The sequence below is a fragment of the Phoenix dactylifera genome, chromosome 2, assembly GCF_051530095.1.
Source record: "Phoenix dactylifera cultivar Ajwa chromosome 2, Ajwa_hap1_PhDact_Kaust_v1.1, whole genome shotgun sequence".
NCBI lineage: Eukaryota > Viridiplantae > Streptophyta > Magnoliopsida > Arecales > Arecaceae > Phoenix > Phoenix dactylifera.
Genome location: NC_143191.1, coordinates 39,365,745 through 39,382,525, shown reverse-complemented (window position 1 = coordinate 39,382,525; position 16,781 = coordinate 39,365,745). Strand labels below are relative to the sequence as shown.

General features: G+C 35.9%; 1 protein-coding gene across 4 annotated transcripts; it reads left to right on the top strand.

Annotated features, from left to right (window-relative positions):
- Window positions 1-950: 950 nt before the first annotated feature.
- On the top strand, window positions 951-15,188 carry LOC103713562 (uncharacterized). Of its 4 annotated transcripts, XR_003386871.4 has the most exons (7): window positions 992-1,643; window positions 7,499-7,610; window positions 7,732-7,903; window positions 7,986-8,176; window positions 12,309-12,433; window positions 13,324-13,420; window positions 14,722-15,188. XR_003386871.4 is itself a non-coding variant. In XM_008800538.6 (6 exons), the coding sequence occupies exons 1-5, from the start codon at window positions 1,219-1,221 to the stop codon at window positions 12,426-12,428; spliced, it is 1,020 nt and encodes a 339-aa protein (XP_008798760.1). In that variant the 5' UTR covers window positions 951-1,218; the 3' UTR covers window positions 12,429-12,433; window positions 14,722-15,188. The 4 variants fall into 4 exon arrangements, 3 of the variants coding, with proteins under 3 accessions (XP_008798760.1, XP_008798761.1, XP_088572477.1); XM_008800538.6 differs by lacking the exon at window positions 13,324-13,420 and having other exon boundaries at window positions 951-1,643; XM_008800539.6 differs by lacking the exon at window positions 13,324-13,420 and having other exon boundaries at window positions 14,914-15,188.
- Window positions 15,189-16,781: the final 1,593 nt, after the last annotated feature.

The following is a 16,781-nucleotide window of genomic DNA, read 5'->3' as shown; positions in this document are numbered from 1 at the left end:
GGTGATGATACCACATGCGCTCTAGTTGTGCAACCAGCATTAGAACTACTACATTAGCAAAGTCGGTGATGTCTAACCTTTTAATTATTTATTTTAAAAGTAAAAACTAGGGTGGGCTGCAAAAGAGTTGGGCTGACTCGTGATCGACCCATCCTTGACTTAAGCTGATGCCCTGTAGATTGTAGTAAGTTCAAAAGTTGGACTCACTTAAAATCTTGTTCAAGTCGGTTATATTTTTCTACCTTATTTGACCTAACCAAACTCATATATCATCTAGTTCTCATTTAGATTAAAAAAAATAGGCCTGATCCAACCCAAACCTAATTCGACACGGTACAAAATCCTAAATCATATAGACCTCCTTCTCTCCCACTTTAAATATATTTTCTAATTTATTTAATGAACTTTCATTTAAACTAATTTCTCTTCTTTCATCCCAACAACCACATCTCATTTATCCATTCTCATTTAATTATATTTTTTCATTATTTATTTTGGTGGATTACTATTTATAATGCCTTTATATCAATATATATTTTAAACTTATAGATTGTAAACTTAATAATAATCAAACATTAGGATGAAATTAAAAGTTTTTGAATGAAAATTTAAATTTAAGTGGGTTCTCTTTAGTTTTATTATTTTACTAATTTTATATTAATTATCTATTATTATATTTCAACTACAAAAGAGATGCTACAATGTTTTTGATTGGGTCCAAGTTATACCTGTCCTCGACCACACTAGAATGACCCGCCGGCTCTAAAATCCTTTCCGTGGATCTAACCTAATTTGATTCAGCCAGCTAATAGATTGGGGCTAAATCTAAAATTATGATCCAGATTGTGTCAGGTTCAAGCATGCCTGTTTGGATTGGTTCTGTTTGCAGCTTTAAGCAAAATGGGATAGGTTAGGACAATATTGCAAATATGGGGAAACCTGGACCTTCCATGGAAAACATTAGAACCCCCTACCAAACCGATGATTTCTTGGCATCTCCAAGGGCATTTTCATTAATTTATTTACCCTGTTTATATAAAAGATCCAAGAGAGAGAAAGGAACGGAACGAGAGAGACAGAAAGGGGCTCGGGGCCGAAGGCGGGGAGGGAGACGGATTTGAGTTTGAGAGAGAGGGTCCGGAGGGAGAGGGATTTAAGATTCGTTTATACTCCTCCGTCCCCCGCTGTTAAATCGCCGCCGCATGCTGGCCGGTCGCCATGGTTTCCGACCAGGAGATCGCTAGCTGCGTCGAGTCCCTCCTCCGTCAGTCCGACCCCGCCACTGCCGTCGGCGCCAATCTTAGCTCCGTCGTCCGCCAGGTCGAGGCTAAGCTAGGGCTCGACCTCTCCCACAAGGCTGGCTTCATCCGCGACCAGATCGAGCTCCTCCTCGGCCCCCCTCGCCCCCCGCCCCCACCGCCGCCCAACCAACAACGCCACCTCCTCTACCCTCTCCAGCAGGGCCACACGCCCCCTGTCTCCTCCCCTTTCCCCCACCAGCCCGGGCTCGACTTCCAATACCCGCCTCCCCTCCCTGCCGCCGCGGTCGTTGCCGCCTACCATCTCCAGCAGCAGCTCCAGCAGCCGCCCCGGGCGGCCCCCACCACAGTCCGGCCTGCGGCTATGCCGGCCCCAAAGGAAAGGTGCCTCCTTTTTGCTCCTAATCCCTCCTTTTCCATTAGCTTGCTTTATCTTGCAGTAATCCTCTTTTCTGTGGATGGAAGTAGGTTTACTGTTTGAGTCTCTGATGGAAAGGTGTCTCCTTTACGCTTCTAACCGTGTAACTATTTGATGTGTTTTGCCTTGTTTTCTTTTCCGAAATCTTCTTTTCCAGGATGAAAATAGTTGGGTTTGTTCGTTGGGTCTACTGAGGTCTTGGTTTTCTTTTAATACGAGAATCATAATCTTCTGACTATATTCAACGTGATTTTGAGTTAATAAGCTCTTTTATTTATTTATTTATCTATCTATCTATGTTTGCGTGTCGCGGCTGTTTTGTGGGGCCTTTAATTCTTGCTTAGCTACTGAATAATATAGAAAGAACGAAATGAGATGAATAGGTTACTTTTGTAGTTTGTGATCAAGAAATTTTCTCCCAGTTTAGGATAGTGGAATTTTCTCTTAGTTATCCCATGAGGATCTGATTAATTAATGTTTTTTGGATTAAGTATTTTCATATAGAATGTTGGGTGAAGAGTTCAACTTGGTTGTGATGGAGGAAGGGTAGGAGGGAAGGAGAAATTCTTTAAGTACAGCTAGCAAGTTAATTTTTATGTCCAGGTGCACCACAAAGAGTAAAGTTTTGTCTGTTTTCTATGATCTATAGTTGCATCCTACCTTGCTATGATCATTATGTTTCGACCAATATTGCTTGTGAGGTGATACAAGTTACTCAACATCTACACAGAAGCTGATTGATGTCTATCAAGACTCAAAAACTGTCTTAGTTGGCTTGACATTTTTGATGTTTCATTCAATAAGATTAGGAAAAAAGGTAAAACATAGGAAGAAAGGAGAAAAAAGGGATTCTTATACTTTATTGTTTTAAATCTTTGGATATATGGTTTTTAATTTTTTAAGTTGTAACCCTGAAACTATCAAGACTTAAAAAAACAAGCTGTAACTATAAAAATAACTGTACATATGTAAAGCTGAATATAGATGTGAACCTAATAGAGAGGTTACTGTTGTACCAAGTGTGAAGTACCTTCATATGTTTATAATCTAGGAAGTGCGAAAATAAGATTGTTTTGGCATGTACTTTATTTAATTTTTCTAATCCATGTTAAAAGATTACGATACACCATTTGAAGGGGCTTGATCTCTTGATCTAATTTGCAGTCAATAAAACTTTCGATTTGATCGAGGAGAAGGAAGAATTTTCTTAATCTGCTCAACTCGAATCTCTCAAAAAAAATTTGAAAAAAAAAGATAAAAAAATTGATGAAAGTAGGGTTAAGATCCCCTTTTCTTCATTGATTATTCTAAAAATTAAGATACTTAACCTCTATTTATAATAGCAAAGTTCGTTCTGGCACAATTCATATCAAATTCCTCTTCTAGTTTGAATAGGACTAGCTTTTCAAAAATAGACATAACTAGTAGAAATAAACATGACAAAGCTAAAATTCTACCGAAAGTATATCTCAACTCTTACATCGACTTTGCTTTTTATTGCTCCACCTAATTATTCCTGGATTGGAAGATATGTTTGGTCAAAATATTTTCTAAAAAGAAAATTTTTGGTTTGATCGGCCAATTTAGAAGCCCAAATGATAGAATTTTGTCATAATTGCTAGCTATGCTTCCCCTTTAGAAGGTGGTACTATATCATAAATCTTGAAAGGTTATCCGATTTGAAAAAAAAAAAGATTATCTCAATTGGGCGTTATATGGTCAAGTTATGACCTTTAGAAATTTGGCACGTGATCCAATTGCCTAATATGGCTTGTCTCGCTCTTGGACCGTGTCCAACCCTACCCATTGTGGCCTTCTGAACTTACGATAGCACATGGTATGATGACAGGTAAGAAGAGTTCTAGGCCTCTAAGGCTCTCTCTTAAGTTCTTAATATAATGGTTACCATCATCCCAGATGCTAAGTATTACAAAGTATATTATAAATTACAAAGTACAAAAATAAGATCACAACGACATATGCCTCATCTAAATGCCTAGAAGATTTAAGCTCATATGTTGCAGATTCAAGCTCAAATATTTTGAATCCACCATTCTGGAGGGGCTTGATCTAATATGTCCATAGACCCGTTTTAACCTTCTCTATAAAATGTCTTTTGAAAAACATCCTGGCCTCTTGCATGACTAAAAATCCCCAAAAACTCTTGTATGCCTAAAAGGAAACTTTCTTTCTCTTGAAATTCTTTAGGCTATATTGTCCAATGCTTATAATTCTATAAAGAATTGCAAAATTTAGGTTTCATGTTAACAAATTGCTTATCAAATTTTGGACTGATCATCCATATATGCTGAATCTATTGGCTATATTTACTTTTGGAGATGGATTGAGCACGTTAGTACTTAAAGTTTCAGTAATCAAGATGCTGTTAGTTAGTTACAGGGCCTAGGAAGCATGTTTAGGTCATGGCTGCATTGCACTTAGGACCTTGATGGTTAGCCTTGCCATAGTTGTCTTGTTGGTGGTTATTTGTTTTCAAGGTTGATAAGAATATCCTAATTAATCTGCCCAATTGCATTCATGAGTTCCAATTTTAAGTTTTCTATGAGGACATGTGCGAGTGTGTTTAGTCTGGCATTGGTTGTGTGCTTGGTAGATTGTGGATACTTCTATGGGGACATGAAATCCAAAGAATACCTTCTAACTAGTCTTTTTGAGTGAGGTCCTGGACGTTACAAATGGTATTAGTTCAGACTCAATTTATGACCCATGTGTGATTAGGAGACACTAGCCTCATGAGGACACCAAGCTTAAGTGTCTGTGTGAGGACCGATGTAAGTGTATGTTTAGTCTCATATTGGTTATACACTAGGTAGATCTTGGGTACTTATACAAGTCAAAAAACCCAAACAATTCTGTTCGGCTCTTTTTTGGGTGAGGTCATGGTCATTACATTTCCTTTTATAAAATGACTATTATACAAGCATGTGCAATTGCACATTTAGAAACAAAAAGTTTTGGAGCTTATTAGCTATTTGAATGGTTTGGTAGTATGTAATTTGGAAAGAGACAAGATTAAAGAATGGGGCATTGTTTTTCTAGTTGCTCTAGTACGCCATTAAAGTTATACTTAGAGAAAAGCAATGACAATTTTGGTAGGCCATAGATAGAGCCATGATCCCAACTCTTTATAATATGATACATTGTTTTGTAGGAAGCGACCAACATTTGGGTCTCTACTCCCTCTCTCTCTTAGTCTCTATCTCTCCCCAAGTCGCCCCTCCCCTCTCTCTATCTCTCCCCCCGCTCCCTTTTCCAATATATGAGCTGATCATGGCCTCCTATTCAAAATATTTCAAGGTAGGTGTTCGTGTTTGTCCTAGGCTATGCTTATCTATCTCATTTAAGGAGAATGTTTTAAGTTTTAAAAAAAAATTCTTATAGATTCCATCTATTAACTTTGTGGTGAAAATATCTTTTACTTATTAATTGTGCAACTAACAAATCTCATTTGTAATTCCAGAAGCTCAAGTAAGAAACCTAATTAAATATCTCTCTCTCTCTCTCTCTCTCTCTCAAACACGCAAACACTTGCACACACTCATTGACGCACCTCAGTTGGTTTCAGTTACTATCTTGCTACCAATGAATTAATCATTGCTATCCATATATGAGAAAGAAAATCAGATTTTTATCCCCTTTCCTTTTCCATGACTGCACCTTTTTTTTTTAAAAAAAAATACTGTCTGTTAAGGAAATTAACTGAACAAGAGCCACTATCTTCATCTTTTCAAGATGACCTGTGATCGGAGCCCATATTTTAATTTCCAAATCTTTGCTCTGTCTTGCATCCTTTCCTTTAAATGTGAAGGGGGTGATATGTTTAGAAAACAAATATCCGTCGACTATTTAATGAAGATATATTAGAACAAAGAAATTTTTTATTTAGCAAATCAAATTCTTGTATTTCAATCATAATTTTTAATATTTAATTTTTTAGGCATACATACATGTGCTTGGGTGCTATTGGTTTGCTTATGATACCCATAATGTTTCAATGTAGGTAAATTGCTTGAGGATTTACTTTGTGTACTTGTATAAATTAATTTCTTAGTGACTTATAGAGGAAATGCTACAATGTTGTCACTATTGGGGATAAAACTGGCATCTCATTAATTGTATTTTTCAAGGAAGAAGGGGAGGAAAAAACAAAAATCTTGTTGTTTTCTGCATATGCTGATCACAAGTAGATAAGAAAATATTCACTAGCTCTTTATCAAAGTCAAGTTCTTTCTATTGCAAAAGCAAAAGATAACCAAAAGTTGCTAAATTTTTTGTTGGATTTCAAGGGAAGCTCATATAAAAAAGACACAAAATTTGCTTAATGCCAACCTATATTACAGGATGGGTTACCCAAATCAGGACGTAAAATCAACATCGAAATTACTAGGATATAAATTAAGAGCTCACATGCTTTGAGTTTGCTTAAACTAACATAATCCTTCAATTACTTAAAACTCACCTAAGGTATCCTAATCACATAGAAATTGTATTTAATGTAGAGTTTTATTTTGAGAAAGAATTCTACCTTTAGTGGATTAAAAAATATAAGCTACTTGTGGACTACAAATGCAACTCAGAAGTGTTGGACAGTCCATAGACCATAAGTAACTCAAAACACATTACTTGTGTATCAGAATTCAGTCCCCTTCTAATTTATCTTTACACCACGATTTTTGACTGAGTCTCTTATATGACACACATTCTCTATTAAGTTGCAAGAAATGATGATTAATAAATTAGTAATGTCATACTTGCTCGGGTTAACCATTATCAGGATTTTATTTTTATTACTTCCTTTTCTTTTAACTTATGGATGGTTAAATAAAATTAGTGACTAGGATCATGAAGAGAAGACTGACATCCATTGTTACTGTCTCATACCATTTGGCTAATGATATGCTGCTGATTTCTGCAATCTAAATCATGGCAGTTAAACTGGGTGTTTTTTTGATGGTAATTGTGCTTGAAAATAATAAACCATCCATATGACTGTGGCTGGATCTTTTTCTCTTGTTCATATACATGCATTTGTTTAGTCATGTGAAAAATAACTATATGGCAGTGTTTAAAGTATCAGTATGGCAATATCAATACATGTAGTGGTATCTTACCGCTATGGTACGCTGCCATACTGATACACAGTACACCTACTGGGGCAACTACAGTAGAATTGAGATACTATACTTGCATTGATATGGTATTATACCAAGGGGTCTATTGGCATCAGTGTCTCATTGATGCCTTCAATCCATAGTATCTAATATCTACCATTTCTTGCCCTCAGTTTGGTGAGTGAACCTCCATTAATTTCTATGGTAAAACCCCTCCATAGAGTGAGAGAAAGTAGTCGAGAATGAGGAAAGATAACCTGGAATCTCTAAGAAAAGGAACTGGTTCATATGTTATCCACCCTGAATTTATAGTTACGTCTATTCTTACGTACAAAGCAAGATAGAAGGTTTTGAATATACCTTCATTGCTTAGAAGAAATTCGAGTGTTATATTCCATATAGTAATTTCAAATTAGAATCAAATCTTAGAATGTAGGTCGCATATGATTTTCTACAGCAAATGAATTAAGGGAAGACCTGAATCTCTATTTCCTTGGTATCAATTTTACATTTTGATCTTTTGCAAATCAGCTTTACATTTTGATATTCTGCAAATGCAGGGGATAAGTCATATTGACTTGACACATTTTACCGACTTGCATTGGACTCCATGCTTTCTACACATTTTGATGTCTTCTTTATTTTATTGTATTTGAGCTGATTTTTGGCACTTAGTTGATTTATTGCAGCGCTTCTACTGGAGTTAAAAGAAGGGGGGGCCCAGGGGGTCTAAATAAACTGTGTGGTGTTTCACCTGAACTTCAGGCCATTGTTGGTGAGGCAACCATGCCAAGAACTGAGGTTCCATTTTCAACCATTTTTGCCTTGCGGCATTAAGTGCTTCTTTATCTCCTAGTTGCTATCCATAGGAACTTATTGTTTTTGTATATTTGGAAATACTGATCATGCTTATTTCACTCAGATTGTGAGGCAGCTATGGGCATATATCAGGAAAAACAATCTGCAAGATCCTAATAACAGGAGGAAGATCATCTGCAATGACGAACTTCGTCTAGTGTTTGAGACAGACTGTACCGACATGTTTAAGATGAACAAGCTGCTGGCTAAGCACATCATTCCACTTGAAACCACGAGTATGTTATCAGTTTTAAATGTACACTATATTTAAAGGCATGGTAGCAGGGTTGAAATTGGATCTACTTCTTATTCTTGCAGAGGCTGCAGAACCAGACTCTAAAAAATTAAAGACTGAAGATGTGGTTGCCGCAACTGAACCTGATGCTGGTCAATATCCTGTGGTTATTTCTGATGCATTGTTTAAATTTTTTGGTTCTGAAGAAAAAGAAATGCCTGAAATTGAAGCTTTTAGGCGTGTATGGGACTACATAAAGTCTAACCAGCTGGAGGTATCAATTATATGCAATGGCTATGCATTTTTTGGATATCATTTTAAATAACCGATATCATATTGATGTAGTCTCAGGGCTTCATCTTGGACGTAGTTTATGTTTTTTGTTGTTTCTGTGTTTTCCATCCAAATCCATATTTAGGCTGGAATTTTCAGTCGAGATATGTACTAGAACTGCCAAGCAAAAAAGGTTCGTCTAAGTGTGATAGGAAGCCTAACCCAACCCCAAACTAGCACATTTAATTGCTTGAGCCTTGGCCTTTTTTCAATGCCCACGACCATCACTCATTTCTAGGAACAAAGGAGGATGGATGATAGTCTTGGAAGTAGAATTGTGCATGTTGAATGTATGGAAGCAGGGGGGAGGATGTTAGAAAAGAAAAAAAAATATACAGCATAAATATGCAGAAATATGTAGAAACCGCACAAAAAAAATACTGTTTACATGAACAGTAACCCGACCTGGTTATTGTTTAGGGAACAGTAACTCGGCCTATAAAAAGAGAGGACAACAACTAAAAAAGAAGAAGCAAAAAATTCTAGAAAGGTGAGTGCCACTATGGGCGAAGCTTTGAGAGACCCTTTTTCTTCCACTTTCATCCTGCTTCTTACCTATTTGTTCTTGGAGCCACTTTCTTGGCCCCATCATCTTTTATCTTGATACCTTGGTGGAGCGCGGCCTGAAGATTTTCATTGAATTGGAGGGACCAAACTCGCAGAGGTAATTATCCGACTAGTTCTATCACCATGTTTTGCCTATCCCTCGTTTCTTCGTCCATCAATCATTAACTCCACCCATCATCATTACCATCGTTGCCATCTATCACATCCTTGGAACCCGAGTTTACTGGCAGTATTTTTTTTATTATTCTGTTGTGGTTATTTTCAGTTTGCTGCACTAGTTATATTTCATTGATTAGGCTTCATTAATAAAATATTCATTATGTTCTGTTTTGCGTTCACATACCTCTATGATGTTCTTTTGGGATGATGAGTATTTGCTGAAGTGTCTAATCAATCGCACCATAATTAATTATTATGAAATCAATTTACATCTGTAGTAATCGATTATAGGTTGCACCACATATGTTCTTCTCCAAAGAATGGTGACACACAAGGGTTTGCAATTATTTTTTTCAAACTGTGGTTAGCAGGCTTTGTTCCAAAGTAGGGACCTACTTTACTTTAACTACTTTAGAAGGTCTTTGCCTTCTTTCCTTTTTCAGTGCAGCTCCATATTAGTAAATAGTTGTAATCAGACTTATCTCCCTTATAAAAATGTTTGTTTTTTGATTCATGACCTTTCCTATTTTGTGTTCTCCATAAATTTTCATATGAAAACTTCTGCTTGCACTTGTGTGATTTTAGTTAGCCTCAATATGAGACAGTGAGTCCACCATCATAAAAATGAAAGAGAAGGAACAAGAGAGTTTGCAAAAATATTTTATAGGGAAGATTTGTTTCCTCAGATAAATATGCTGGAACTTTTGACCAGCCTCTTACTTGCCCTCCCCTCCCCCTCCCTTTTTTTCTCATTGGGTATTCTGATTGCATAGAATTTAAGTCATTTTTTAAGACCAAGAAAATTTGTTACAATCAGGACCACTTTTGGTAGCTGGTGAGTTTTAATTTATTTTTTTTGTTTTTTTCTTCTTTGGTTAAGAGGTGGGCCCCACATCAATGATTAGTGTAACTAAATTTAGGTACTGTTTGGCATCATTGATTTTTTCTGTTTTCAGGAATAGGAAAATGGAACTTCTGCTTCTGTTTTTTCAACTTTTTAAAAACATAAGCATGTTTAGTATAGTTATTTTTTAAAGAGAAAGCATAAATATGGCCGTGGTGGTGACAATGATGATAGTGGTAGTGGTGGCAGTAGTTTTATGGTTTGTGGGTTGGGGGGGGGGAGTGTGGCAAAGTAGCAGCGGTGATGGTAGCAGAGGTGGTGGAGGTGGCGACTATGGCATAGTGGAGGCAGCGTTAGCGATGTGGCAGAGGTGTGGTTGTGATGGCGACGAATGGTGGTAGAGGCGATGGTGATAGCGGTGATGGTTGCGATGGTGGTAGTGAAAAATATTGGTTCTTTTTGTTGAAAATATTGAAAGTAAGAAATTTCTTATTTTCATTTTTCTAGGAATAATGTAAATGACTTTTGATAAACTAAAAAATCAAACAATAACACCAAACATGTTTTTCGCCTCAAGTTTTTGTGTTCTTATTTTTAAAGTAGAAAATAATAAATAAAAGTGATCCCTTAAAAAAAGCCCTCAGTTTCTAATTTTTTACTAAGAACTGATTTGGCACTCATAGCTTTTTGAAACTAAGGACAGCTGTAAATCATTTCTTAATTTTAAACAAATATTTCTAGAATTGGATAAAATTTCTAATGTGTTCTTTTTCCTTCTTCTTTTGTGCTGGGTAGATTCCATGTATTTGATCAAACTTTTTTTGGATGTATGATTCACTCATTTGATGTTCCAGTCTAATAAGAAATCCACTCGTTTTGGATTTACATCAAGATTGGGATTATGTAATTTTGTTGTCATCCAGCTTAATGCCCTCTATTTTGCCACCAGCCTACTTGCAAGCTGTGGTCCTCTGTTCTGTAATGCCAATGTCACCATTTCATGTGTTTCTTAAATATATCTGCTGTTGTTTGAGGATTCTTATAGAGGCTGGACCATTTCTTTGATATTTTTATCTAGTCCTTTAAAGACTCGATCATGCCTTCAGCATTTACCATGTCATGTTCTTTGGCATATTCAGTCTGTACTCTTTAAGGCTACAAATTACACTATTGAAAACTTCCCTTTAGACATTCTTGGAGCAGACCTACTTTGCCATCGCTGTGTATCATGGAATATGTTCGATCATCTTCATTGGGGTTGTGCATTTTTAAGCATCTCTTATCATTTTCTGGACTCCATCCCTTCCCTGTGTTCAATTTGTACCGATGTTCCTTCTGTTCTTTCCTCCCTGTAAGCAAATGTATGTATATCTTTTGGTTGGTTCTCCTTGTTGCAAGTGCACTCCCTACTGCAAGTTTGATGGGCGATATTATGGAGTCCTTAGCTTTTACTTCTGCATGTGCTTCAGTGCCTCACGATTTTTATATAGTTTTGTTAACAAGGTTTCAAGTACTGATGCCTGTGGTGGGTGCTGGCCACTGTCCAGTATGGCACATGGCTTGCTGTTTTGGTACACATGCTCTGCTCTGCAGAGGTTAAAAAGGAAAAGATCTGATACCTTCTTGTCTAAAGTGAAAATATCTACATTACTTTATGTAGGCTGTTGCCTTGTATCTGAAAGTAGTTTAGACTTGATATTTTACTTTTTTTGACGTAATCTTCATGTTAACACTGTGACTTGGAATGTCTAGAACATTGCACCTTCCACTGGTTATCTTCCTCCTTCTGCTACAGACACCTTCTTGACAAAGACAACTACTATTTATAGATGGGAATCTACTTCCATTGTGCTTACAAAGTTGGACGAAAGCTTCGTGCTCAACACATTCATCTATAAATTCATCTGTTTTATTGGTACCAGTTGATGGCAATGCAATGATCACGTGTTTCAATTTCTTTTCCTATTGCTCTTATTGGTTTCATGAACGGTAAAATTGCAGTTCTGCAACTTGAATCACATCCTATTTTTGTCCATCTTTGATATGCAATTAGGGGAGGGGGGTGGAGATGGTAATCAGGCATCAATTTACAACTGCTGATCTTATATCATGATCTCGCATTTATAGTACTTGCAAGAGCTATCACGTATTCATGCAAAATGTGTTATTTTAAACCTGGGACCTCTCCCATATGGAGTGGGGTGCCCGGTAAGCTAAGTCTGGGTGGCACAGGGCTGATATATATTTCTAATGATGTATGTTTTTTTAGACACTATCTGCAAATGCAAATGTTCACATACAGAAATGCACATATATCAAATTCTGCAAGATATCTCCAGATATTATTCTATAAATTCTGGCTATAACGAGTCATCAAGATTTTTCTAATCCGAGTTTCTGTTTCCTTATTTATATTATTATTATTCAGAGTAATTTCAATCCTGCCCCTCTTGGAGTTGGTTTCTATCTTAACTTGGAGTGTGTTTGCTTTAACTTCTTGTAGGACTCAGAGAACACATTGATAGTGTGTGACCCTAAGCTTCAAGAACTTTTTGGATGTGAAAGCCTTCCGACATCTGGATTATCTGAGATGTTGGCCAGCCATGTAGTCAAACGGTCATGACACAGGTGAGATTAACTGGTTAGGCCATCTGTGCCTCCATGCATTATTTTTCTATTGCATCTTAATATGGCACTTCTTTCTCTAGATACATCATCATGTTCCTTGTGCTGCATTTGGGATAATCTTTGATGTGTTATGCAATTGCTATCTATTTTTGTCTTTTGGATTAATCAGTTGGAGGGCTGTTATGCTTCTAGGACAGTTTACTGTTATAATTTATTTAACTGCTCAAGCTTTCCATGGATCAGTGGTCCTTCGCAGGACCCCGGATTACCGGGAACATGACTGGGTAATGTGGTTTAAGCTTTCCATGGATCATTCTTGACATGTAGGAAAAGGCTTGGAGCCTCAGGCTGATTTTATGATGAAGGTTATGACAGTGAGATGATATGTGTACCATGTGAAAAGTTAACACAGATAATTCTGTGATTCTGCTTCATTGCTGAAGGAGTGTTTTTTTTAATATATATATATATATATATATATATGGGATGCCATGATATGCACGAGTCATTATCTTCTGCATATGATCGACTAGGACACTTGTTCTGGCACAAATTCAGTGTCTACATTCTTTAATTTGGCTACCTGATATCTTGAGATGTCATTATGGATATGCATATGTACATATGTACATACACAGATACTTTGTCGAGTATCCGCCTGAGATGATGTCTTTTTAGGTCAATTCTGGATGTACAATTCAATTTTGGTAGTCATTTTCCATTTCAGTTGGAAAATGCAGTAGGATGTTTGGGTTGAGACTAGAAAGCATACATCAAAATTCAGTGTGCAATTTGCATGAGAATAGATAGATTGTTTAATATTGTTTAAATGCAGGTGAAAATTGAATTCCTCTATGTGCTTAACAGAAACTGGTGTTACCTTGTTGCAGGATAAGGTGTCAAAAATGTTGAAGACCAGGATAATACAAATTATGCATTCATTTTCCAACTTAAAGAACTCCTGTTTGTGAACTGATGGCTGACCTGGTAGGCTGTCTTTTAATCCAGTTAGGCAGGATCGTAGTTCAAGTCATGCGCAGAACCATGTAGCTGATCCTAAATTTATTGTGTTTATCTAGAGATACCTGTTTTGGTTCTGAATAAAGAGAGTACATGAAAACAAGTCGACTACAGTAGAAATGAGAAATGCTAAGATGGATGTGGTAAAAATAGAAAGAATAATAAAAACTGAATATATTAGAGGGGCTGTAGGAGTTATATGAAAAGAATAAAGTGATGGGAAATCAATTGAGGTTGTATGGCTATGTACAGCAATCTGAGGAGGCTATACTAAGAAGAGATACTTTAGTTTGTATTGAATGTTGTAAGAAATGGAGGGGAGTATTTAAAGTAACATGGATGGAAATTGAGGACATATATGAAGAACTTGGAATAACATCAGAGATTTTTCTAAATAATATTACCTGGTGAATGAGAATTTATAAAGTTGACCCCAAGTAGTTGGGAAAAGGTTAGATTGTTATGGTTGTGGATCCGAGAGGTATCTGATTTGATGGTTTACTCGCTACAGGTTTAGTTCAGAATTCAAAACCTGTTTTTTCTAATTAATTAAATATGCTTGGAATAATATGAGAATGTTCCTTTTTATTGATCCACACATTTCGATATCACATTTTGATAAAATGTTATAGCAATAACAAGGTTCGCATCAATTGCTAAAGAGATAAACAATAACATGACAAGTAATATTTTAAATGAGATCTCGAAAGAGAAGACAGAGGTAATGACCTCATGGAATTTATGGAATAGAAGCTTCTGTTAGAACTTCTTAATTTGCTCCTTTTTCTTTTTCAAATTATACCGACAATAATCCATCTGGTTTGTTTTGTACCAGTTCACAATACGCTCTTGATTTATTGAAGTTGGTAAATGTGGTTATGCAATTGACTTCTGTAGTGCAACTCTTGTGTCTTCCCTCAGACAATATCAGTTTTTTGGTCATATGGCTTGCTTGTGCCAGTTTAAGATGTTTCCATATGCAATACTCTGCAGGACCGTCGACTAGATTCAGGCGATTTAACTTTCAGAAAATCGCTTTAAGTCGGTTAGTTTGTAAGAATAGAACAGATGACTATTTTTGTAATTTAATTCTCAAGCTTCTTTTGCCGTTGCTACATGAGGGCGATGATTGGCACGATCTGTATATTCATTGTGAAATGGATTCTATAGCCTATGATTTATTCTTTTTTACCCAAACTGATCATTTTTCTGTTAAAATGACCAAGACCAGAAGAAATCATTGGCTGCCTTTTCTCCTTTGCTTGCAGATGTGCAGCTTCGGTAGCGTCAAGTTCCTCTAACAGTACAGTATAGAAAACTTGATGAAGAAAAAACCGTTTTGTTCTGTGCTTGATTGCTTGTATGTTTTATGTTAGAAACAGTAGACTATACTGGGGGCAATCTGTAATTACTTTTAGGTCAGTGGTGTTGAAAATGATGATAGTTGGTGTATTGTTCAGGGATTCTATCAATGTCAGTCTTCAGGTTCCCGTACTTTCACAAACTCTGTAAAGGAAAAGATTTGAAGCAAAGTTGATCCCGGATAGCGACTTGAGTGTCTTTGCCCTCTTGATGTCAACTTTTGTTGCAACTGATTGATGCACAACCACTGTGTATATCTGTGTGTAACGTGGACGACTCAGAAATATTCCCATTACAGCCAAGTATAAATCTGTCATCTGGCTGTTTTGTAAAGCATACATCGCTTTTTCTTTGATAGCATGTAACTTCGTTATATCTACGTTTCCCACCTTCCTGACAGAATAAAAGAAAACTTAAAATCTCATATAATATCATGTCCGTGGCATGCACAGTGTGGTATGATACATGAAGAGTTCAGGAAGCCCAAGGTAATGGATATTATTTCCACACTTCAATATTTGATTCTTTTTTTTTATTAAACAAAACTATTTTCTTTTTGACCAGTTGAAATAAATGCCACAAATTCTTTAGCATCTACAATTACTTGGAATTCTAGTAAAGATAAAACGTCAAAAGCATTCTGAATTGGAAGCAACCAAATGTATCTTGATTGTAAGTTACGACTCCATTCCAGTGGCAAAGAAAAAACATCTAAAACACTGAAATTTAAGCACTCTTGCTTAAAGAGAGTCTCTCTCTAAAAGATTAAGCAAGAGTCTCTCTCTAAAAGAAATAAGATGGTTAATTCCATGAATTTTTTTTTATGAGGTATAACTTGCAAGTTTTATAATCAATTATGGATTTATTTTTCTTTTTCGTTTGCAAGTATTGAATGTAAGAGCTCTCATGTCAAGAACGTGGGCTTTTCTTGGCAACACCGTGGGGACCTCTTTCTTCCTGTCGGGCCGCCTCCACAGCACCCCTCACCATTTTCTCGTGTGATCCATCCATCACCTTTGTAAATTTATTGCAGTAGTTATGACGGGTGAAATGATTGCACTCAGTGGTGGATCAAAATAAACTAAGGCTTGTTTGGTTTGCGGAAAGCATTTTTTTTTAGGAATATGATTTCTGAAAAGCAAATTTTTTTGAAAGAGTATGCCTGAAAAAGTACTTTTGGCATATTTGGTTGACAATAGAAAAGTAATATATTTCCGGAGTGCTTATGTTTAGTCGACCATCCATTTTTCTGGAAAGGTTATGTGTAATTTCTATTATATCCTTAATAAAAATTAGTTCTTTAATGCCTCTTTAATGCTGAAGGGCTTTTTTGAAAAAAAAATAAAAATGGAGTGATTTACGTCTCAGGGAAAAGTAACTTTTCCATATTTCTCATGGAAAAGACTTTTCCATGAAACGAGAAAATCATATTCCTATGAAAATACAATTTTTTCTTCTTTTTTCCTTTGAAAACTCAAACCAAACAAAAGGCATCTCATTACTTTTTCGTTGACCACATTTTTCCCTCTTTTTTTTCTGCAAACCAAACGAGCCCTAACGGAGGTGTCGTTTGGGAGAGCTGTTGGCAGTAGAGCTTTTAAAAGTAGAACTTTTAGAAATTGAACTTTTATAAAAAGTTATTTGTTATTTGGTAATTATATTTTTAAAATGTTGTGTAGCTTTAACATGTGTTTGATAAACAAAATAGAAAATTATATTAGTATGACAAAATCGTCATAAAAAACATTATATAGTATTATACAACAGTGCATAATAAAATATAATATGTATTAATATGTAAATATATGATATAGTATAATATTAATGTATTGTAATATAATATTATTATAATACAGTAATATAATATCATATACTATAGCATAATAATTTAATATAATATTAAATTATTTAACATAACATATCAATGTATTATGATATAATGTAATATAATATTATATTTATAGAA

Bases quoted from the DNA above. Each gene is read 5' to 3' on its own strand.
- LOC103713562 (XM_008800538.6), top strand. From the start codon at position 1,219: ATGGTTTCCGACCAGGAGATCGCTAGCTGCGTCGAGTCCCTCCTCCGT. The intron at 1,644-7,498 runs GTGCCTCCTTTT...GATTTATTGCAG, and splicing joins ATGCCGGCCCCAAAGGAAAG to CGCTTCTACTGGAGTTAAAA. The intron at 8,177-12,308 runs GTATCAATTATA...AACTTCTTGTAG, and splicing joins TAAAGTCTAACCAGCTGGAG to GACTCAGAGAACACATTGAT.